Source organism: Plectropomus leopardus, chromosome 5 (genome assembly GCF_026936395.1).
Source record: "Plectropomus leopardus strain MGB_pleo_1.0 chromosome 5, ASM2693639v1, whole genome shotgun sequence".
Classification (NCBI taxonomy): Eukaryota; Metazoa; Chordata; class Actinopteri; order Perciformes; family Serranidae; genus Plectropomus; species Plectropomus leopardus.
The window spans coordinates 9,937,799-9,963,627 of NC_142180.1; the positions used below are offsets into that span (position 1 = coordinate 9,937,799).

The 25,829-nt window shown below is 39.5% G+C and overlaps 1 protein-coding gene across 6 annotated transcripts in view; it reads left to right on the forward strand.

Moving 5' to 3' along the window:
• The window catches only part of atp11b (ATPase phospholipid transporting 11B), a 65,573-nt gene extending 41,585 nt beyond the window's left edge, over positions 1–23,988 (forward strand). For 2 of the 6 annotated variants that reach the window (XM_088077480.1, XM_042514192.2), the window contains 2 exons: positions 11,742–12,026; positions 19,344–23,988. In XM_088077480.1, coding sequence (XP_087933606.1) covers positions 11,742–12,008 — 267 coding nt within the window. In that variant the 3' untranslated portion in view covers positions 12,009–12,026; positions 19,344–23,988. Of the gene's footprint in view, positions 1–2,356; positions 2,443–8,245; positions 8,383–11,741; positions 12,027–19,343 lie in introns of those variants that run through there. The other 4 variants (XM_088077481.1, XM_042514199.2, XR_015776583.1 and 1 more) reach the window with 3 other exon arrangements.
• Positions 23,989–25,829: the final 1,841 nt, after the last annotated feature.

The following is a 25,829-nucleotide window of genomic DNA, read 5'->3' on the forward strand; positions in this document are numbered from 1 at the left end:
ACGTAATCGATTACGCCAGTTACGTCGACACATCGCCCCAGTCCTGGTTGTTTTGTCTGGGAACTTTTGCAAAGAAGTCCAGCCATTCTTGGAAACTGGATTAATCTTGGTCCAAAGCAAGGATTTTCTTTCAAATTGGCTGGGCTTTAAAGAGCCTCATCCAGCATTTATCTGTTTATTTCCCAGAGGTTTCACATGCCCAGCTCCCTGCTGGCCTGACTCCAAGTAGTCACTCTTGGTCACAGTAATTCTCAACTCACTGTTTGACTAGTTTCTTAGCAGAAAACTTTTCTATATTCTGCTGGGCATCCATTCTGCAGAAGCCACTTGGGGAACAGCAGATGTTTTGTTCTTTTCCAAAGTTATCTTTCCTTATTTCTGCTCTCAATGGTAGTTTTGTTATGGTAATCTTGAATGTGTGAAAGGAATCCACCCAGACTCTCAACTTGTATTGTTTTAGAAAAAATGTTTTCAAGTGACTGAAGCCAAAATTACATCACTTTTGTCAATGTTAAATGATGATTTAAAGAAGGCTGAAAGGCAGGATGAGAGAAAGAAGTCAGAAAGAGTATGGTATCCGGTATGGAAAGCAAACCTACAAAAGCTCATGAAGAAATTCACAGTTTGGCAAATGTTGCAATGAAATCAAAGCATGTTTTGCATTTACTTGAATCAGACGGTCTAATTGGATATGAGCTAGTTCATTACTGCAGTTGTAAGATAATCATACCAACTGTTTTAGGCGAAGAGTGCTAAAAGGCTATTTCTATAGTTCTGGGTTTATCTGTAAGGTCTGCAGGCTTGAAAGTAAAACTCATTAAAATAATGAAATGGCACAGGGGAGGCCAAACATATTCCAGTAGTTAAACTGTCCTCTGTGTGCCGTGTTGATTTAATACTTACTCCTACTTGTATCACAAAGATGGAAATAATATTTCCTGTAATGAGAGCCTGGAGGAAGAAAATAAAGTAAAATGTCAAGGTAACACATTCTAGCATCAGGAAGGAAATGTTGTTTGTGTTACATGGTTTAAACAGTTTATTATTTTCTCAGCCTCTGTGGTCAGGAGATACTTCTGTACAGGAACAGCATGGTGTTCAGTTGCACACATGCTCTGCATTACTTTCTGATCCAGTACATGCATAGACAAACACACAGTGTGCATGGTCACCTCACAGCAGATACATGCTGTTATTGTTAATGTTTTAGTTTAATCCGTCTTCCTTTTGAAACTCTATGGAAGCCCATCTCTGCCAATACAGTGTACATATTAAAAAAAGATCCTTGAAGTCATTATTATAACAAACATTGTCATAATGATGACTTAGTGTCTCAAGATAATCATTTAGTACCGCAAAATAGTGTTTAACTTTCTCAAAGACTCATTTATCTCTGAATAATAATTATAAGTAGGGATCGCAACATAATGAGAAATTTCCTCAAAATGCTAGGGCTGTCACAATGGAGGAATTCCCTGCAGTGATTGGCACAAATGTACTGATTACTTCCATTTTTTGTTGTTGTTGTTTTTTTAATTTCTGTATTTTTGCTGATTTTACTACTTTCTACATGCGCTTTATCTTTAGGCTATCATAAGGTACATTGTTACTTTTTAACAAACAGATGTCACAGATTCAAAACAAATTAAATACTTGTTCATTGTTAAATGCAGAACACAGAAAGACAGTGAGGTACATTAAGGGGCACAGTGTTTTTCTAAGTTGAGACACCTTGGTGGCTATGATACAAAATTATACAAAATATTTGTGATTTTATGTATAATATGTAATGTTCTGTAGTAAAAACACTGGCTGAAGGTAGAGTACTTATTTGCTTTATTTGCTTATTTGGGAAGGCTGAAACATGTCAGGAGATTTGTTATTGTTGGTCAGCAGGATGACAGCAATATGTCTTTGTGGTAGTTGTCCAGCCTCTCCCTCACTGTGATTGGATGGCTGGGGAAAAAAATGACAGTGACAAGTATAGTTGTTGCAGTACACTAGTTTTGAGGTATACTGTGGCATAAAAATGAATGGTTATCTTGCTGTGTACATTTGCTTATCTACAACATTAAAAAAAAAATGCACCCAGACAGAGAATCTTTAGAATCTCTAGATATACACTAGACATAACTCTCGTCCTGTTTCTGAGAAAAATGAACAGCCTTTTCCAATCCTATGTGGTGTTTGTGGCTTCTACTCTAACCTTTGTCTCGTTTTGTCTTTGTGTGTATGTTGGTGTGTGAGTCTGAATGTAGGTACGGTATAAATTGCGTGTGTGTGCATGAGAGCTTGATATCTAACCCGTCTGTGTGTGTTCTTCCTCCTATCCTCTCTGTGTATTCTCCCGGCGTAGATGTATTCCAACCGTGTGGCGATAGGTGATGACTTCATCGCTCTGCAGCCTCTGTCCAGAGCCAAGAGCCAGCTGGGCAAAATTAGGTAGAGGGGATGAGACGGATTCAGCCCTGGGCTTAAAATGCGCCTTAATATTAATTTAAATAGAATAAGTATCCTGGGAGTGCTTTATTCAAAAGCAATATTTCTGTATTAGTTGTTTTTTGGATAAATCTTTGTGTTTTTGTGAATGATCAGCAAAAGTTAACTAGTTTGTCCTTTTTCCCTGCAAAGATGCTGCTTCTTCTAAATTTGATTTCAATTTCACTCGTTTAGAAATACATATTTGAAATTAGAAACCACAACAGTCAGTTTTTCAAAGTTTTTTTGTTTCTTTGTATCACACATCAACATTTAAATTAGCAAAATATAATTGGTGCCGCAAAAGGCAATTCCATAACTTTCATTGTACCGTCTAAACCATACATAACTCTGCACTGTGTCTCTTTACAATAAGCTTGTGTTTTTCTTCATGTACTTGTGATGCAAATTTAACATTTAACATTAACTATATATGGTAAATAATATACTTGAGAAGTTTATACCAGATATTATTTAAAATGTTTTAAACGTCTTAAACATTCTGAAGCATTTAGCTTTGATTACAGATGCAGAAGTCGAGATGCTTTTCAAAATCAGTGTTATAATCTTAGCGTCTAAAAAGTAGAAACATTGCTTTAAGAATCAAGCACTCTTTTATTATCATTCAGACAGTACTGAAATGTTCTTCCTCCCAGGTCTGGACTTGATTAAGTCCTACTGAGGCCTGTTTCTAACACTGGCAGTACACTGACTATAGAGAAGTGTGCTGTTAATGTTGGAACAGTTGGTTTTCTGTCATATCTGTGACTGCATGCCTTGTACAAGCCAATCAGCATTCTCCGTGATTGGGATGGGAGGGCAGGGGGCTAAATATATTTCAGGGCTTTGTGGGCTAAGAGATAATGTAGAAGACTGTGACATCAAGCAATTCAGCCGCTGCATGTGTTGCATTTTAGTGAGAGGCTGCCATAGAAAATGTGTTCTGAGACATCCACCTCACCTGCCTGTTACAGCATGGTACCATCATCACTCCCCTCAGTGCATGAACACACAGATGAATGAGTGAGTGAATGAGTGGCCTAATTTCTACTCTTTTCCTTGACACTTAAAGTGTGCTGGCAATGTTGTCATACAGGGGCTATTTGGGCACCTGAGTCATTTTGACTGTGACGTCCTGCATCTGCATTAGTCCCAAATCAGTGCACCTGGTCAGACCCGCCTCCTGACCATCAGCTTGTGATCTTCTCATACAACTGCAGTCTGGCATGCCACACTCATGTTAAAGTGACATCATACAGACAGTCGCATGGTGCAGCATATCGAAGTACCCCCTCTTATCTATAGCATGGTCCGTCCTCTCCACATATGCCCAGTCAAAACCCCTCGAATTGGGTTCAGTGCTCTGAGACGCCCTCCTCACCTCAGAGTTCAGAGTACCTGCATGGTTTCAGCAGACCCAGAGCACAAGACTAATGACCCTCTACAGCTGCATGACAGACTCTTTGACAGGTCCGAGCTGCCTTATACAGCAGCATGATGCTGTTCTGTTAAAAGCATGACTGATGGTTCATTATTATCATCACTGTTTTAGACTGATGACTTGAGGATCTTGTGCTATCATAGAAGGTGTCATTATAAACAAGTTACAAGGGAGATGGTAACCATGGTGTGAGCTCCCTGCGGAAAAGGGAAAAGACCAAAAGCCAAAAAAAAATCTTGATCTTGGACAGATCAGTCTCTGCTAGTGAACATGTAAACCATTTAATTTTGCTGATATGTAACTTTCCAAGATCAGGAGAATTGATCTTGTAAATGTATTGGGATGATATTCTTTTATCTGTATTTAAGTCGTGCCGAGGGGTACAGCAATTAAGCCCCTTTCCCACTACACAGAAAAAAACCCACTTACATCCACTATAACATCTGGCTTTTGTATTGAAAAGGAAAGGTAACGGTTGGCATTCACACCCAGGTGAAATGAGTGTGCAGTAGTCTGGAGTATTGGGGTATCAGCAGTGATGGAGATGCAACAACTAGGTGGACACAGTAATTTTAGCTCCTCTGCTGGCAAGATGCGATGACAACCATCAATATATTCCACCAAGCAGTGCTTAAACATCGTTCCAAATTAGTTGGCAGCGAGTTTGAAGGAGAGACTGAATAAGTAAGAGAAATAAACTACTATATACTGTATATACTGCAACATTGTCACTGGCGTCCATGCTGCTTTCTACTGTTTACTCATCTATTTTCTGGCCTGCCCACGATGTCAAACATTACACATCAGGGAAAAACGCAAAAGCATACTCCTACAGTCAGTTTAAACCATTCTGGGGCATTTTTGTCATTTTCTGACATTATATTAGCAAAACATTTATCTGGAAAATAAAGTGCACTTTAAATGATAATGAAAATAATAGTCAGTTGCAGACTTAGTATGCTCCTACAGGCTAATATTTGCTGCATGCATGTCTTTCTCTTTGCAGCTGAGTGGCATGTTAACTCGTATAGTTCAGTAGCACTTGCATATGCTACTACGTATTTATAAAAAAATAAAATAAAAAAAGCGTTTATTTTAGGGTTATAGCGCTTTACATGACACTTACTTGTAGTTGCCAGTATGTGAACATTGCTAACACTAATGCAGTCTTATACAACTGCCCTCCAATAAATCCTACCTTCACAATCGTATTAATAATCTTCTCTGAAAAAACAGTTTTATAGAGGTGCTAATTCAACTACTTCATTATTTTAGAGGTTGTAGTTTGTGGTGCTGTTGAACTGTTTTGCATTTCCAATATTTAATAAGACACAACTCTCAAAAACAGTTTCAACATAAACTAAACTTTTGCTACCTTCATAACGGTACAATTACTTGCAGTTGTTTTAGCAAGGTGAAGATGTTGGTGTAAGATGCTGTCAACTGATTTTATATTCCAGTTTACCAACAATGAAGGCAATGCAGGTCCCATCCCATAAACTCAGTGCACAGAGACAAACTGTAGACTGACAGATCACATGTGTTTCGTGCATTATGGGAAGGGAAGGCACAAAAAGCGCATTCTGCAAAGGACGTCCTCTTTCCTCAGTTTGAGTAATTTGTTTTTTGGATTGGTAGAACTACATAACATGCTCTTACTGGGTTTTAAATCAAAGTCTGTTTCCATGTTTATGTGCTGCATAATGCAATTTATTCAGTTCTGTCGAAAGAGTTCCAGTATCTATCAGAGTCTTTTTTTCTTAATTAGATTAGAGAGTGAGGTAATCGCAAAAGAACCCAGAGGGCTCTCCTGGGTTTTCTGCTGTTTGCCTACTCTATGGCTCTGATAGATTCAGCAGGTTAATTGGTTCGGATGCTAATAGATTTGCTCTTATCTGCACTAGAAGGATGCGTTTCCCTCGAGACATCTTTCTTCCGCCTGCAGCTTCTTTCTGTGTTTACTTGTCGCTGCTTTTGTGAAGAATTAAAGCCCTCCTCCAGTTACCTCATCACCCTCAGTCAGATTTTCTGACAGTATTCTTCTTAAACAATGATTTATGATTATCTCACAGTGCCAATTAAGATGAGGTTCAGGTCTGTAGCAAGGGAATAAGACCTGGGATGCACATTGGTGTCTTGTGTCAAACAAAAGAAAGCAGTGGCTCTTATTTGCTTTGTAAGCCAAAAGTTTGTTCTCATCTCTGTTGCTATGAAGAAAATTGTTGGTGAGGTCACTTTAGAACGGCTTTAAAAAGGGGACCAGCATTGATTTGGTCTCTATATACTCTGTATTTGTATTTGAGCACACTTTAAGGTGAGGGTCAGAAATATAATTAACCGCCCTCCTACAGCGCAGCCTGGACTGACTTGCTGACTGACGGACTGCTTGCTTACTAACTGACTAATTAACCTGCTGTTTGGTAAATAAGCAGCACTGAAAAACATATCCACTGTATCTTCAGTCATTTGGTCTCGTATTGAGTCCATAGATTTACAAAACAAAATAATGCCAAAGGTATGATATCATTTCAAATCAAAAATATCATTTTAAAAATAAAATAAAATGTATTGTATCAGTGTGTTGGGCTGCACAACTGATCCAATATTAATCTCTATCATGATTTTTGGCTCTTCACAAGCCAGAGCCCTGCCGCAAATCAAATTTAAGTACTTAACTAAATAAGAGCCAGCCCCCACTTAAGAAGAAGTGACATGGCGCTTTGTGTGAAGCTTGCATTGATAACCCTCAAAAAAAACTCTAGAATGCTGCGGCTACAGTCCAGAGTGAAAGAGTAATGAACAACAGAGAGCAGACAGGTATAATGAAAATCAAATGTCAGGAGCAGGAGGCGAAAAGCCAGCCCCTCTACACAGTTCCATCATTAAGAAGTACTTTGGATTAAGAATGCATTAGACTTGTGTCTCAGCTGCAAGGCAACACAGCTTGTTCAACCACCTACAGAACATCATAAACTGCACTACAATATATGCATGAAGAACAACAATAATGTCGCTAACATTTCAGTGTACCTCACTGAATCCCTGTGCTGCATGGCATCAATCCAGACATCCATAAAAAACAACACTGTACAGCACGTCACAGTGTCCATCCAGCTCTCAACAATGGAGTGAAATAACCAATGCAATCACATTCCATTTGGCCAAAGATAAGTGTCCAATAAACACGTATTTATGTTTTGCTCTAGGAGGTGCACTGAATTCAGGTGATGAAGAACCTTATTATGCCTCTGCAGCAGCGACAGATGTGGCCAGAGGCATTATATTTTCAGGTTGTCTGTATATACTGTCTGTATGCAAAATCCTAAGGGACTTTCACCAGATTTTGCATAAACATCCACTTGGACTCAGCAATGAACTTATTAGATCTTGGTTGACAAATGTCAAGGTCACAGTGAGCTTTTACTGTCTCATTCTTGTGAACGCAATATCTTAAGAAAACTGGGGGGGAGATTAGTTTTAAGTCTTATTTTAAGACAAATATTTGATAATTAGCAAGACTTCAGCTCAAGATAAAAGTGCTCTGTTGTTTTAATTTTGTGTAAAAAGCGCAACAATTTGCAGGCACAGTTGCAGGAATACTGTACAACTTGGTATTCAAAGCAGTGCTTTGTTTATTGACAGACACAAGAACAGTTTCTTTCCCTGGGCCATCAGAATGCTAAACTCAAACAGTTCATCAATGTGAATTGACCTATATCCATTCTGTGCAATAACCTAAACATTAGTCATTCTGTGCAATAGAATGCTTTCCTCTGAGCAACAACAATAGGTAATTTCTAACCTATTTTAAAGTATTTATTAGTCCTTTATCTTTGTATGTGTGCCTCATATTTTTTTGGCTTGTGGAGTTGTTTTTTCCATTTATCATTATAATTCTTGCACTGTTTTCTGAAGTAGCACCTTCAAATTCTGTTGTACTTGTACGATGACAATGGACGCTTTCTATTCTATTCCATTAAAAGTAGAATAATCGTGATAAATAATCATTCTCTTAATGTTGATCAAAATAATCATGATTATAATTTTGGCCATGATTGTGCAACCCTACTAGTCCTACTAATTTTCAAAATATGGACTTTTTTTCAAAAAATGGTAAAAGGAAGCTCAGCCCATTACTTAAACTGACCTAACATGGGAGCAAATGACTACTGTGGATATGTTTGCGGTGTGATTGGTTAGTTAACGTGCTTGCTTTACTGGTTATGTTTCTGTGTCGATGTCTGACCTACCAGTAGTCTACCTGGCTGACTGATGAGCTGTTTGACTAGCCAGCGGGGCTCACTGTAAGCATCTTGTGTCCTTCAGATGGAAGAGGGTGAGGGTTCAGTCGGCCCAGAATATGACCCTGTTAAAGCCCAGCGGAGCCCAGGGGAGGACAATTGGCACCTGCTAGCTGCTTATCCTCCCCCTGCTGCCCCCGGCCCAGACCCCTGCTCCCCTAGGTAGTACCATGATTTCACTCCCATTGCCCCCCCCTCGTATTGTCACTGCCCCAGCATTATGGCTTCACCTGAGGACCAACCAATCCTCTGCACCCCTAAAAGCTGCAGTCAACCACATATGTCCTTATATTTGGTTAAAAATAACCTGCGCCTTTAGTCATTCACCCATGGCTGTATGTCACAGCTGCCCCTGCACTGCCCTTTTATTTCATATGTGAAAATGCTATTTCTGTATGTCTCTGTTGGTCTCACTTCCTGTATGAATGACCCCACCCTATCCCACCTAATCACAATCACTTCCATCCATCCCTAACTTTCCATGAATGACCTCTTCCCTCCCTACACAGATATGACTGACCCTGTATGTCCTCCCTCACAAAACCATCACTGTCCCCATCCTACCCTGGTCTTAATTCACCCCTGACCTGGGATCAGAGTTTAGAGAGAGAGAATGCTGTTGGCATGCTGACTTTCATTGTCTTTGCTGTATATTTGTTCAACCATGTAATCCCACCACGATAACATTCCATATTGAAGCCTGAATGATATATCATTGTCTGCTTGTAAGTATTCGAAGTCTCATATAATCCCTTTTCTGTTTCAAGTATGATTTTTAATTTATTTTCTCTTATGTTTTATAATTTAATACTTTCAGTGGTTTGATTTCTCTACATACAGACCATGTTTTGTTATATATCAAGCTGAAAACCCAAGATTATAACTTTTTTTTTTTTTTTTCTTTTAGGTAGACAGTCACCAAAAACATGTCGACAAAGATACTATGCTGTCTTAGTTGTGTAAACCAGCATAATGTGCTAAACAAAAGGACAGCAAAAATGAACTTCAGCTGAACTCTATAGCTGTTATAGTATATCAGCCAGGGGATGATGTCACCCATATAGCCGTCATTGAGGCTTTGGTCATTTTACGAGAAAACCTTCAACTCAGGCGTTCTTTTCTTAGAAACCTTCAGTTAACAAGAGAGCTATTAATCTTGAGGTTTGGCCTGGTTTTACCCTGGGCATCATATTGCTGCTGTGTCTATAGAACTAAACAAAAAAACAAAAAAAAAAACACCAAACAGCTCTTCAGAAACGTACTTCTCTCTGGTTTATCTCTCTTGTAAACAGCTCAGGAGAGCAAGTTTTATTGTAACACAGCTGCCACTAAAAACTGCAGTACCTCAGCTGCCATTGCTTCTGATTTATAAGCCCTGCGATGACTGATTGCTGGTTTGCAGATTGATGCGATTGGTAGATTAATGCAAGCTAAATCAGTCATCTTGAAGTGATAATATGGTCATACCAACAAAATACACCAAGCACACTACACCAACAGATAAACACTAGTATAGTGGATAGATTATCTACCATGGCTACAGCTGTGGCTTGGCTGCTGCCACTGCTTTTACTGTGGTTTGGACTGTGAGTTCAGGATAATCACATTCTACAACTATCCTCTTTGCTCACTGTTGTCTTACAATAGTGAACAAATCTCCTTTTCCTTTTTTCAAAAGGGAAAATAGCAATATCTTTTGAGAGGAAGAGCAAAACTACGCATTTATTATCCAGGGGACACCTGATCCTGCCAGAATAAATCACAGTGTCCTGTCTGTGTTTTGCTGTTGCCAGCCAAGAAGCAGAAGTTTGGTCTAATGCCAACAGTGTCTCCAATTTCTGCTGCAGAGAAATGTAACAGTGGCAACAACTCAATCCAAAACGCTGTGGAATACATAGGTTACACATTCATCTACAAAATACAACCAATTTGGGATATATCATAGAAGCCAGCAAATGATTAAGTATGGAAGTTTAGAAATGGCTTCTGACAAAGGTTATGTTTTCAAAGTACCTCGACTTGCTGATTGTAGACCATAATAACCATCTTAGCGTTTAATTAGCTCTCCATGCGCTCAAAAAAAAAACTGCAGGTTTTTAATACTTGCTTTACCCCAGAGCTAATTTTTTAATATTACACACATCTCCGGAAATGATACTTTTAATTGAAAATAGGCAAAAGTACAAATTGAAGCTTATTTATGAACCTAATCTATAATTATGCTCTCATGGTATGCTGTAGAAAAGGAGTGCACCGGATGGAAAGTTACATAAGTGTAACCTCACACTCTGTCTTTGTCTCTCTTCTCTTCACTTTCCCTCTTCTCATCTCTCTCTTGCTCTCGGGTGCTGACTAAGGTTAACAGAGCCACCTGACCCTGCAGGTTTCTAGGCAGCAGCTTCATTCAGATTTGTATACCAATGCATCATTGGCTCATTGAAAAGTCAGATTAGTCATAAAATAAAATAAATTTTCAGAATTATTATTCAGGCAGTGACTATGTTTACATGCGAAAAATATTACAGTTTTTTCCCGTATTCCGAGAAGGCAGTATTCCACAGATCGCGATATGTTGTGTCACGACATGTGGTGAAACCTTCAATTGATTCCAGAGGCACTGCATACATGTCCAAAAAAAAAGCTCCTGAAACCCAAATAATACTGCCATATCCAACATGTCCTGACTGGAATATGCTACATTCGGAAAAAGGCCTAATTCAGAATATCCAAACTGGATATGCTGTTAATATGACTTGTATCAAATTCACAATATCGTCATATTTTGAATAATAATGGAATTCCAGAGTCCACGTAGACATAGTCAGGAAGAGGTTTCTTTGAAGTACATGTCAGCTTCTACATTAGTTTCATCCTGTTTTCACATATGTGAAACGGAAAAGATTGCTATGGATGAAAACTTTTTGTCAAACTGATATGACCTATGAAGCTGTCATTACTTATGTGAAAACAGATGTAGGTTGGATATCCCAGATCTGTGTCCACTATAAGAAATCTAAAATAAAGGCATTGTAGGAACTGCAAGTTTAACATCTGTGGAAATGAATAGTTGCTTAGTACTTCAGTCTGATGTGATTTCCAAACATATACAGTCCATCTGCTTTACAACCATCCTAAAGTACACTGCAAATCATTTTGATTTAACATTTGGAACTTGTGTTTCTGTTTTCTCAAAAACATTTTAACAGGGTTTATGGTTTATGCATTTATTTGCAACATTCAGCACCTTTTGTGTCATGTTTTGAGTGTATTACCTTGGATCATTCTTCCTGTGACAGCATGCAATATGTCATCCTCCAGTCATCCATCATCCTGTCAGAATGTGACAATGAACCTGTGTTGCACTGGTATTAATTTCCGCCCTTTTTCTCCTCTTTCTCTTCTCACTTTTTTCCTTCTCCTTTGCCTGTTCCCCTTTCATGCCCTGTTCTCTTTACTCTTCTGTCATGCCACCAACTTTTCACCTCACCATTTCCTTTTCCTGCTCTTTCTCCTCCCTCCAGTCTCTATCAGCCTCCCAGACGCAGGCCCTCAGCTGTGTGGAGTCCCTGTGCTGCTACCAACATGGGCAGAGCGGCTGTTCCCGCCTGGCCCGCCTCCTGGAACAAATGACGGGGCAGTGCCAGGCCGGCACCAACCATTGCCACGCATCCAGCCGCAGCAACAGGTGGGGAGGACGACGACAAGAAACAATGATAATGAATCCCGATGAACCCGCACCACCTCTTGGTGCCAAAAATTTGGGCAGCCCTGACTGTTTTAGCCCATAATGTGGCTACAACTCTACTGTAAGTCTTTCTTGTTCAGATCCTTTTCCCAGGTTTAGCATACAGTTGTAGGGGAGCAGGGCTTCAGATGGGTTGAAGTCACTGGTTTTAGGGTGCAGCTTAGCAGGAGTTTGGGATAACAACCAAATGAGGACTTGGAAGTTGTATATGTGTGGATCAAGCCATCATGGACTGCACTATTTTGAGTTTCTTATTTCCATCAAAGTCTGTTGAGTGTCAACATTTTGATTAAGCAGACAGAAAGATGTGCTTAATCTTATATCCTCTGTAGTGTACTATAGAAAATATAATAGTACACCTTGTAACCAAAATAATAGAGATCAATGACTGAATGCGTTGCGGTGGCCATGCCTTCTACAAAGCATGCACATGTGGATGTTTGGCGGTCTAGCCAGGGAGAATTTGGATTCCAGTATTTTTATTAAGCCCCCTCACATTCAAGATCTGTAGTCACATACAGGCACCCAATAAGTCTAAATATTACACTATGTAACCTGTCTTGTTTATGTATCCCCTACATTAAGGAGGGTCTGTCTATTAACCCATGTGTCTATGTCCTAATCATCTATGCTATGATCTGTCGTTCTGTCTGTCCTGTCTGTCTCTACTATTTCTGTTTGATATATCCTTAAAATCAAAGGGTGGTGTCCAAATTAACCTGATTAGGCAGTTTTCAAGGAAAACTGTTTAATTTGAAATGCACTTTAACAGATGACACCAATATCTATTTGTCAATTATTAAGTTGAATTGTTAGCGATAGGTTGACTCCTATATTGTCTTGTACTTCCACTTGTTCCACTTGATCCAGATAGCAAGTTGGTCAAATAGTACATGATCAGAAAACTGAATTTTAATGTGTTCAAATTTGTGGACCGTTCATCCCAAAATCAAAAATACACGTGCCCCCATACCTGTATTGCTATTTATTAATCTAGATTGTCAAGTTTGGAGATGGTAAGTGTTGGCAATATCTGCCGTAGAGATGTCTTCCTTCTCTCAGAACTAGATGGCACTCGGCTTGTGGTGCCAAAAGAATACATTTAAAAAACTCAACAGCAATGTCAAGAAATCACAGCCGAAGTGCAGTTTTTGGCACTTCCCCCAGAGGTTGCTTAGTTACATTTTTGTCAAGGAGGACATAATTTATTCATTATTATCATGCTGTTACAAGCATTAGCCTCTTGCACGCTTCCTTCTGCACACAATTCAAGAGCCATGTAGTTCCATTATATTAAATAGAAGGCAGACGTCTCTCTATTCCAATACTCAGCAGCTCACAACAAAACAATCTAGATTAGCACCACAGGTAAGAAGAAAACTATACATTTTTTGGATTGGGGTGAACTGTCCCTTTAACATACGATTGAAGAGATGTGGAAATGCTTCATAGGTGACGTGTTGTGGCAACGTAGCTTCAAGCTGCATTTTGCGATTTTGCATTTAGGTAGCCCTAAATGGCAAAGCGGGTGAAACGTAACATGATGTCAGTGAGTTCTCAGTAAGTGCAGATAAAACTTTGTTCTCTGATGCAGCTCCACTTTGTGATAAAAGATGATAAAACATTAATAACTACATTTTTTTTCGGGGTCATGGGTTCGTACAAAGTTTTTGCCTAGTGCAGCTTTAAAGACGAGTAAGCTGAGTTCACATTTTGCTGGGCTGCCCAATCTGCAGTTTCAGTGTTATTGTGTCTTTTGACTCAGTGGGGTCATTGATTAATTGACCTGATTGTCCCTTTCTGCTGAGCAATCAATACTCCCCAAAACAGCTTGGGACTCTCAGTATTGATTACATCAGTAATGAAGATGTAGCATTCTTGTTCTTGTGTGACTTTTGCAGTGGACGTTGCACAGAGGCACGCATGTTTGTTTGTTCATGACTGTGCGTGTGTGTGTTTGTAAAGGTAATGACAGCATGCAGGTTAAACAAGGGATGCGCTGTTCCTCCCTTCAGCCCCTCTGGACAGCAACCTGCAGACCGTGTGGTCAGGTAGAGTGTTGCGTCATCCCAATCCGTCAGGCAGGGGAGATACAGCAAGTAATCTTACAGTAGACACATCAAATTGTGACTTGCTAGAACATCTCTTTGTAACTAATTTTATTCTGCGCCAGGCCTGTGTGCAAATAATTAACATTTAAGGCATGTTTTCCACTTTGATTCGCCCAGTCAGAAGAAAAAAATGGGTCCCACATATTAATATTTATGCCCTTCATTATTCCTGACAGAGGTGGGTGGGATATGCTCCATGAACTAATCCATTACAATTGTTGTCAGGGTCACTTCACTGAAAGAAAGGAAACCATTCCGATCGCTTCAGGGTCAAATTACCACTAAATGCATCATTCAATTTAGATGTATTTCTTCCTGTGGGAATGATTGATTTGTTTTCTGACCTTGGCACGAAGCAGCCAATTGGATTCTTCCAACTGGGCAAACAGCAGCCAATTTGTACTCCCAGAAGGATAAACATAAACAATGAACATAAGTAAAATGCTCTGCTTAGGTGCGCTTTACTGTATACTCAACTTATAGAATTGAGGCTGAATATGAAGGTTTTGATTTTATCCCTTGTTTCCTTCTCTTAGTGTTACCTTTCTTCTCCTCTCCTTGTCCTCCCTTCACCTCAGCACCTCTCCTTTACTTTAAACACTGCTTCATTTATCCCTCCCCTCCTTCTTCTTTACCTTGTGGGTTTGAGGAAATAAAGTAGAAAACCACAAGAATGAAAGACTAGTGAGACTCAGCCCACATTTGGCCTTAATGCTAGGATACTGCCATAGGGGAACGGGAATGTATCCACCCAGTCCTATATAACATATTCAATGACTCGAGGGGGCATATAGCAATCATATTTACCAACTTATATTAATACATAAAGTATTTATCTGTTATATATTGGAAGCCCAACTGTAGCTGGCTGCTTGACTTGGCCTGTTTTTGCAGCTCTGAAAGCTGGTCACAGCTAAATCATGGCTAGGGGCGACAAAACGGGAGCAGACACGGATGTCAGGAGTCAAAGATGTTTTTTTCCATAATGAACGAGAAACATGCCTGTGTGAAGTTGTCAAATTGACAGCTGGGTCTCCATCCAAATGTCAAACAAATTTTACTCAGACCTTTAAATGTTAGAAAAATAAAACCCAGATTTAAGAGGAATTTTAATTGGCATTTTTTTAAAAACCTTTTTTAAAGGAATACTTTACTCCCCAAATGACTATTTGCATAACAGTTACTCACACTGTGTTACATTGAATTTGTAAAGAAAACTTTGTTTTTCTCACATGCCTCCGGAGAACGAAGAATTAAAAAAAAATAGAAAATTATTGATGAATAGAAGTCATGGAGGTCTACATTTACCAGCAAAAATATATCAAGACATCCGTTTACAAGCTCTCACACAATTTGTACAAATACAGTACAATCCAGGTTTTTTTTATCAAGTCCTATACCCAGTACTTCTTGAACAGGCAGCTCTCTCTGACAGCTCTCTTCAAAGCCAAGTCATTTTACCTCACCGAACACGGGAGCTGGTGGTCTACTTGTCAGTTAGATAGTTTGTGTTATTATGTGACTCTGGTGAATCCGAACTAACCCTTTAAAACACCAAAGTCACACGATAACACAAATAAAGTAACTGATCAAGGCAGCAGTAAACCAGCAACTAAATACAACTAAAATAACTATTTTTGTCAGTGTTTGGTTTTGAAGAAAGCACAGATAAGGTTCTCTTTCAGTTCAGTTCCCTGTCGAAAAGGGCTCTGTTTAGGAAGTACTGAGCATACGACTGGATACTCTAGACTTGGATTAAATTACATGATTTGTTGAGTTTGTAAACAGATATTTGGATAAAATGTAGCTGTTGTTAAATTCAGTCGCCTGTGACTTCAATTCACTAGGAAATCTCACCTTTTATAGATTCCTTGTCCACCAGACGCATTCGAGAAGAACAAAGTTTTCTAGACAAATTCAGCATAACTTGGGGTGAGTAGTTAATGAATAAATTATAATTTGGGAAGTGAAGTACTAAAGACTTAAAAGACTTAAAGACTAAAAACACATTTTATTGATTTTATTGGGTGCAGCAATTAGCAGGTGTATATTTGGGGGGAAAAAAAAAGCTGTTGAACCATCCTTCGTGATTATTTCATTAACAAATAAGTCTGCTTTAAAAACCAGTTTGTTGAATATTGGACATTTGATTAAAAGTTTAATTAAAATGTTTATGTTCTCTAACTTAATACATCATAATTAAAAAAAAACAAACAAACAAAAAACACTTGGATGAAAACTCAGCAGCTGTCTGATATCCCTCGCTCCTCATCCTCTTCTCCTAGAAGAAGGGGATTCTAAACCAGAGAGGCTGCTGGGAAATGTAGTCTCAGAGAGTCTTTTTTTGGTACTTCCTGTATCGATTAGCCTTTTTTTACTGGATCCTGAAGCCTTATATGTGCTTCTGAGAAGAGGCCAACTTATGGGGGCGTGCTCATTTTATAACCAGGGGTGTTCCAAGTAGGTGGAGTTTACGGTCTCTGCTGGTTATAATGACAGTCTATGACTCCACCTGTCTTGTCCACTGCAGGTTACAAAACAAGAATGCCCAGACTCTGTCTTGTTGCATGGGGGCTGCTGTTGCCTTTGGTACTTTGTATACAATGTAAACCTGTATGTATCTGTGCCCCCTCACACACTTTTCTCCTCTTGCACTTGTCTTTTTTTCCTGTGAATGTCTGTGTCCTTGTCCTTCTGTGTCTGAAATCTGCATAATGTTGTTCGACCTTCCAGATTAATTATTCATGTGCTGTTAACGTCCCCCCGTGAGCTCCGTCTTGTCAGAAATCTGCCTGTTCCATTCTTTTCTTGGGTTCATGTTCCCACCGGCTCATCCTAAAAAGTGTTAACGTCCTCTCTGTTCTGCCGTAACCTGCGGAGCAGAGACGGTTTCAGCACCGATGCTTTCAGTTTGACCACAGCCCCGCTAGACAGCCGAGCTGGTGATGTAGCACGTGAGAGTGCCTCCAGTCAAACCACCATTTGAGTCATCAGCCTATTTAAAGTCCCTTGGTGTCCCTGTTTTGCTGTTTACCAGGTCTTAAAACGGTTGTCTTCATCGTAGAGAGCAGCGTTAAAGGTCATCAGTAGAGCAGCTGACATTTAGAAATCAAAAAATATCTGCAGATGTGGGCGGACAGGTGCAGTCGCTCTCTGTTCAGACTTTCAGCTATAAAACTATTCGGCGTGTCAGGCTTGAGTTGAGCAGTCATGTGAAGATGAGGTGTAGCAGCCATGTTGGGGGCACTGTTTGAACCACAGTCTCTCTGCTCCTCCCTGCTGGTGCTTTGAGGTAGAAGCTCTGATAACTGGCTCTGGTTTTACTTTGATGCGAGTCAGCGTGGCGCTGTTTGGTATGTTGTGACCTTTGTCATTCAAATCAGCCGTGACATTCATGATGTGTCCATGTTGTGTTTTTTTTTTTTTTTTTCTCGTTCAGCTTGATGACTTGCCGTGTAGTTGGAAAATGTTTTGGGTGGTGTAAATGGATGAGATTGTGTACTAGTTCTGTTTGTTAGGCATGTCCAAAGGAGATCCAGCCTGCTAAGCTAATAACAGAAAGGGACTGTGCCTGCTATGTCTCTGCATAGGAAATACACTAGATTTGATACTGTATGCATATATGTTTAATATGGTGGAGGACAGTATGATACCTATTTTTCTAGTTTAAAAAAAATAAATTAAATACCCAACTAAACTTTAGAAAGTATATACTACCTGCAGAAAATGAGATTCTCATCCTGGTTATCTTGAGGGTTCTTATATGAGGCATGAATGTTGTTAATGCGTGCTTATCACTATTTATTTTTCTTTACCATGATTGTGTTGATTTATATTCATCAGCTGAGTAGCTCAAGTCTCACCTCACTTCCTCCCTCGTCTGAGAACAAAACAGAGACAGATCCAGAACACAAAACCAGCACCAACATAAATGACTTAAAGTACAAAGAAATTGAATTGTGTTTTGAGAAGCACCAAGCATTCACCAGCCTTTACCATCACTTCTGAAGTGTGAGGTTGGAGACATACAGTACCTTAGTGCTAATGAGCAGTCTCCGAACAGCTTTATCGAATCTAAACCTTTGGATCTTCTCAGCACCTAACCATCATTTGCATTTAAAGCACCGTGAGGACATAGGTCTACTATGACTTCACACTGCAGATTTTGCTGAAGCAGACAAGAGATTAGAGATGATATACTACATTTTTTACGTTTAAACAGCTTGGTTTTTCATTTTATTTATATTAGCAGGCCCTGGATATGCAGAATGTAAGGCCTTACTCAGCGATTATTAGTGATCTTATTTCCACGTTTGAATTAAATACAAAACCTCATCAGTAGTGCAGTGTCCAAAAATCATTGTATCTGCTTTGCATAACACAGATGGACTTTGTGGCCCCTCACAAATTATCTACCTGGTGTACTTCTTGTCATTCTTCAATTCATAATTCATTCAATTCATAGTACAAAGTCCAGAGTAGAATCAGAAGTTTGTTTGTAAACACGAACATGTTCGAAAAGAATTTCTGAAAATGGGTGAAAAGACCATCAAGCTGCTGACCGTCAAAAGCACCCGTCCTACCAGGTGAGCTAGTGGGCACCCTGAAAAACAAATTTTAATGTAATTTTATATACATGGCAATTTTTTAATCATTCAAATTTAGCTGGGTGGTAAAAATACAGTTTTCCATTGCATTTCAAACTCAGAACTTATTTTTTCTTTACCCTGACTTAACAAAAAAATCAATTAAAAAAACAAAAAAAAACATGCCTCTTTCAAAAGTACTCTGGATTACTTTTTTTGGGGGGGGGGGTAGTTGCCTCCCATCACTCAGAAACTGAAAGTTGCTCTCTTTAAACCAAAGAATAAAGTAAGGACAGGACCCACAGAAATACAGAAATGTTTCATGTTAAATAACCAATGCTGTTCCAACTTTGGCAAACAATAGTGTATTCTTGGAGGACCCCATCACTGATTGAAAAAAATATTTGTTCAAGTCAAATTCTCTGAAACTGCCCCGACAGACCTGGATTAGAGTGAGTTTATGAGGCGAGACTTCAGAAACTCATCACTAACACCATCACACCCATTTACTAACTCCTCACTCTTCCATCCCTCTCTTCTCTCTGCTTCTTCCAGCCTGGTTATGTAGATTGTAATCGCAAACCTCTGCACAACAGTGTGTTAGCTCCGAACACACACACACACACACACACACACACTCCGTAAGTCTCCTAACCCTCAGTCACTGCTGCCTGTTTTCAGGTCTTGGAGCGACACGGAGAACTTCTACTCCAATGATCGCAGCATCCTGACGCTGTCGCCCATCGAGGCCACCCACTGCTGACTCCCAGGGCCGCTGACTGTAACAGGCAGAGCTGGGGGAGCGCTTCTACTCCGCTAGGAGAACATAATCACCCCGCTGCCACCATTTTATAAACCTATTTCTATTTAAGCTCAGTGCATTGTCAGCTGGATGCAACGCGGATGCATTATTTGAAACCAAAGGACTCAGCTCAGTGCAGCGGGCTTCTTTCGACTCCACCGATATGTTTTCCCCGAGTGAATCAGTTCTTAGTAGCAAGGTTGAGATGGGAGCTGAGACGTGGAAGGAAATAAAACATGAAGTGTGGCACATCAGCATGGCATGAAGTTAGACATCTGTGGAGCTGCTCCTGAAGGAAGATCAACTCGGCACCTGAGCAGTTATCAGATTCCTGCTGCTTTCAGAGTCTCAGCAATCACAAGTATCTGAAAACATTTGAATTCAGGAAGTTTTTAAAGGTCAAAGAAGACGTGTCAGCTCACTGGTGCTTCCCTCTGAGATCAGCCCAGGTACATGAACTCTCATGCAGCTATTTTTTTTTTTTTTTTTTTTTTTTAGCACAGTTGCCAGACTTATTTTTTCTTGCAACTGGCATTAAAATGATCTTGTACGTCTTACAAATTTGTGGACATGGAATGAAGATTCATGACAATCTTGATTTTTTTTTTCATGTCAGGCAGCAGTCCTGCCCAAAGCATAGCAGCCTACGGACGTTAAACCTAACAACCCGGTTTCGACATGCTGATTAACCTCAACACAGGACCGAGGTGGCTTATAGACACCAGTTTCCAGGATGTAGCACCAGGATGGAAGCTCTGCGAAGTCGGACTACATTAGAAATAGATCTCAGAGCTTTCAGCTAGCAGCTGAGGCTCAACATCATGTTGCTTCCATTGGACGCTACATAAACTTCCTCTTTGAGCCGTCGGCCTCGCTGCACCTTTTCATTCAGATGGAAAGGGAAAAAGTTAGATTACCTGTAGCTTTCAGAGCCTTGCTGGTTCTGTTAGTGTCTAGACTTGTTTCCTGACAGAACGCCGTCGATACTGTTCGAGGAGATTCATCTCCACCGTGGAACCAAAGACCAAAGGATTCGACTGGAGTTTAGAAGAAAAAAAGTGTTTATTTTTGTGCCTGATTGTACAGAAGCGTATATATCTTTGTTAAAAAGACTATTATTATTGTTAGTGCTGCTTTCTTGTCTGACTGTTCAGACCTCTGTCTCCCCGCTGCGTTGTTCTGAAGGAGGCTTGATGGGGTCTGTTTAAAAAGCCATACATTTTTAAGAGGTTATTGATAGATTATTGAAGGTACTGCAGCTGTTTGGGCCTGTTGTTGTCACTTTGTGTTTGGAGTCTTGTTCCCCTTGAATGCCTTTTTCTCAGCCGGGTTAGCAAAGGCATCTCAGCGTTAAAGACCATGATTCACGGGGGAGTATTTTGAGGTAACGGGGTCGGTGTTGGAAGCTGACTTGATGAGGTTTTATGGCTAGAATCATCCCTCCCAGTTGCCTGAAAATATTACTTGAGTGTCGGATCAGATAACGGTACCATTTTTGTTTTAGAGAGACAAAAATGGCTTTAATGGCGAGTTGCTTTTCCAGATCACGGCTGGTGCACGTTGACCCAGACGGCAGAATGTCTCTATCTTTGGAGAGAAAGCTATATCAGATGAATCTAATTCTACAGAGATGAGAAGAAAAGCAGAGCGTTTGCACAAGTCACATATCGGAATCATATTTTGTTGTTTCTCCAACCATTGCTCGTCTGTCACCATTGAAATCATCCGAATCACGCTTTTGCTGTTTTGTTCTACCCACCTGTTAAAGTGTGTGTGTGTGTGTGTGTGTGTGTGTGTGTGTGCGTGTGCGTGTGCGTGTGCGTGCGTGCGTGCGTGTGTGTGTAAGTTTTGGTGTTTTTCTCGTACGGCAGCCATGGTGGTTGAAGACGGTGCGATACGTAGCATTGTTCTAAGCTCTTGCTATGATCTTTGTGGCCACATGTTGCCCCGCAGGTCAAGGGTTTTGATGCTTGGTTTTATGTATTTTCTTCCAAAAAAGTTCAAACGAGGATAAAATCATTTTTTTGTTTGTTCTGTTTTTTTTTTTAACGAAGAATTCAGTCGATTCATAAAGGCGAAACGTAGACAAGACAACCGTTTTAAACTTGACATCAACAACGACCGGTACATGCCTCAGCTCACACAGGGAACAAACCGTCATAGGAAAATGTCTGTTATTATTTTTTTAAAAATCAGAGCGTCAATATTTTCAGTCAATTCATCAAGTAACATTATTGATGTTTATTTTCAATATAGTACGCTGTTTGATGCATACCTGGGCCTGTTGTATGATCTCTGTTGGTACAGGTGCAACTGACAATGAAAGTGTCTATTTAATATTGCGGTACTTTTTAGTTGGTTTGTGTTGAATTTTTCTTCCATATCATTGCAATATATGTGTCCTGTACATGGCCTCAATGCAGCAACTTTCCACGATGTTTTACTTGATCTTAGATGTGAATCGGGAGGTTGTAGCTCTAAGCTCTGTTTTTGTTTGAAAAGTCAAAGTGCAGGTGGGAGCTGTCAGCCTAAAAATAAACAGGATGATAGTTATGTTACAGGACATTTAAAAGAGCAACATGACGCTTGGAAAGTTTCAGTTAGATCACTCCATTGTTCAACTCAACAGGTGATAATATGGACACATCTGCAATAGAAATTGTTTTGATTTTTTTTCTTAACATATCTGATTTTAATGTCTACCTGGATACACTTCTGATACATATAATCTGTTCCTGGATTAAGAAAAATATGTCAATGTTGTTAATCTACTAATTTTATACAAGTTTATTTACTTGTTATAGAGGACACTACTCAGCCTGTGGAAATAGTTGTATCATTATGTCCTCTGTGGCTCTGAAAGCAGCTTTTTGAAGTCCAAGATATCAAATGAGTTTTTTAGACTTCAAAAAAGTGACCTTTATTGTAAGCTAAGGCCATAAAGTTTGAAAGATGAGGGCATGTAACAGGCATGAGTAGCTGGTAAGATGATATTTAGTTGCATTATAGGAATGATTTTTTTTCATTGACCCATATGATGACCATAAACAATCAGGATATTTTGGCTTCTGCTGCAGTCATTTTGACCCTTATTTTTGTATGCAAGTACAGTAATAAATCTGGAAGTAGGCCCTACATACCTTAAAAAGGGTTAAATTTATTGCTGCAAGGATATCCTCACTTAATGAAAAAAAACATACCAAAATGGACAACCCTTCTCTGGAATGAGCAACAAACTCTAGAGGAGATGAGACAAGTCCCCTCAAGCCAAAAGCAGAAACACCTGCAGCGTACGTGCAGTTCTGATGCCCCCTTGTGCTCAGCTACGGAGACCCAAAGTGTTCAAAATTAAATAAATCTGACACTCTGACCAAATAAACAAATGCAAACAAACATGTGACAAATAAAAGTTACATGATAAAAACAAACAATTGTTTCACCAAGACTAATAAATAATACAAAAACCCATTCAAATAATTCTACATCCTCTTTTTCCAGAAATCCTTATTGTCAAAGGAAGAGACATCTTAACTGACAGAGTTAATGATAAAATAAGCAACATCAAATAAAAACACATCTGTGCTGGTCTACAAGATTGTTTATCTTTTTTGTTATGTATTTATCATTTTGTAACACTTTGGGTCTTTATATTTATCCGTGTTATTTAGTTGCGCATTTATCCAGACTGTATATCCAGGTACATATTTTCAAATGTAATCCGGCCCAAGTGGCCCTTCAGAGACATCTTTGCTGCTGTTCATGCAGAAAACAGATGCTATATATTTTTTTAAGATCAGATGTGACATTAGCACCAACATAGACCTGATTCTCCAAAGCATGGCAGTACTGATAATATATTAGCTGTATTTCAAAAGAGCAGCAGGGTTTAGACACAAGGCCTCTGGGGTTTCCTGAAGCAAAAGATCATTTAAAACATCATTTAAAATTTGATCACGCATCCACATCTGATGATGATCACGTCACCCATCAGAAGCACCATCCAAGTTTAATTGGATACCTTGTGAAGAGCTGTTAAACTCTGTCTACAGAAGTGTAAAGTAAAAAAAATGAAAAAATGTAAATTGGTCACTTAAGTAACATTATCATCCAGACGTGGATCCAGATGTATTCCATTAACAAATTTATGGGCATTGTTACCATAAATGTCAGAAATGTAATGTCAGAAAAAAACTGAGAAAATTTTAAATTGAAAAAATGCTTAGAAATGGAAATGTTTTTAGTGCTGCGGTGCTCTTGGAAAACTGATTTCTGTGAATCAGCGTCAGCCAGTTGGGGTTGAGGCTGTGTAATGTTTAAAGGTTCATTGAAATCATTTTTGTTCTCTCCTCTTATCAGTAAGTCATGCTGAACCACACAGTTATTAAACCCCCATCATCACTCTTCTGTTGACTGATATCTTTCGCTGTCTGTCTGTCCTCCCTCCTCTCTGTCTGTAAATCTGTCTTATAGGTGATGTTTATGAAGATGCGGTTCTATTTACAAAATAAATACATTTTTAAGAAACACGTCTTTGCGGTGTGACTTTTCTCATTTAAATGATGAAAAAGCTATAGCATATTATTACATTAAATCCATAAACAAATAACTGAATATTATTCAATTCATTTTTTTTAAGTCATAGCATAGTAAAATGTTATTTTAAAAAAGAAAAGTTACTCATAAAAATGTAAAGTAAAAAGAAATTGCACCTAATTATGCAAATCTGTTTCTTGTCCTATGGGAAGAAGAACATGTCACCATGTCATTTTTAACTGGGGGGAGGGGGGTGACCTACAGGACTCCCACAAATACCTTAACTCAACCAACAGAAATATCAGACTGTCCCTGGTGCACCCTTAGGAGAAAATTCACTTTCTGGACAACACCATCTCCAAAAAAGCACAGACCAGAACACAATCTTTCATGCTGATAGCTCTCATCCTCCCCACTTGAAGTCGAACATCCAATACGTACAGTTTCTACGCCTTAAAAGCCTTAAAAGAACTTGCTACCAGGAGGAGGACTTCACCACTCAATCACGCTCCATGTCTGATTGATTCAGAGGGTGCCACTACAGACCCCACCTCATCTCACAAGCCTGCCAGAGAGCTGCCACGCAAGACAGAGCCGGTCCACTTTATGGCCCACTCCAACCAAACTTACTTCACCATTACATACAGTTCCCAGGCAGCCCGTATTAAAGACATCATCAAATCCAATTGGAACATTCTCGCCTGTGATCAGACCCTCTGCAAGCTCTTTCAGGATCTGCTTGTTTTCTCCTCCTCCTGCATCAGAGACCACCTTGTACACAGCTACCTACCAACCGAGAAAAACCTGAATCATGGCTCAAAAGACCCGCTGGCACCTACAAATGCAGCAGCTGTAAACTTTTTCACATTATTATATGCACCCAGACATTCACGGATCTAAAAATAAACCTACCAACCTACCAACTTCGACTTCATTAACGGTGACACCATCCACGTCTACCGCCTCACCTGCCCCTGTGGATGTTTCTGCGTGAGACGTTCTAAAAGCGGACTTATGGGCCGCATCGGTGAACTCAAACATGCCATCAAAACTAACAATGCAGACTAACCCATAGCACGACATTTCAGCAATGAAACTTTCTCGCATCAGGCCGTCCACAAGAGGGGTTGGACCCGTCAAAAAACGTCTCCAAAGAGAAACATACTGGATTATAAAAACTGGATGTCATGACCTTTCCAGGCTTGAACAAAGAAATTGACTTAAAAAAAATATATGTATATATTTTTTGAGTTAGGCCTACATGTCATGTGACTGGGGATGTCACGTAACCACTCAATGATGACGCACCTACCTAATTACCTCAGCACGCCGGTGCAGAACAGCGACACTGTGAGGAAGGCCACCAGGCTGAAACGCATCAGCGTTTTGTCTTTTCTATTCTTTCTAACTGTCTTTCCTACACAGGAGTACCTGTGACCACCCAGAGACCACTCCACCACTGCTCGAAGGTAAGCTGCTCCTTTCTTTTTTTTTCTCTTCTTTTTTCTCTCTTAGTTTTGGTCTATATTGGGTACCCACCACTGTGGCCGAAATTGACCCGACAGTGAGCATGCCGGTGTCATAAAAATGAAAAGTCCTGACTTTTCATTGTAATGATTTATCACACGATGACTTCTTTGTGACATTCTATACTATGAATCAATATATTAATGATGCACTACGACCTTTTAACAGATTTTTGAGGCAGTATTTAATGAAATAATATACTGTGAAGTAAATCTCACACACACCCACATACACACCTATATATGTAATTTTAAGTAAACTGATGACCCCTGACTAAATACCATATTTAAGGGATATTTCAACAA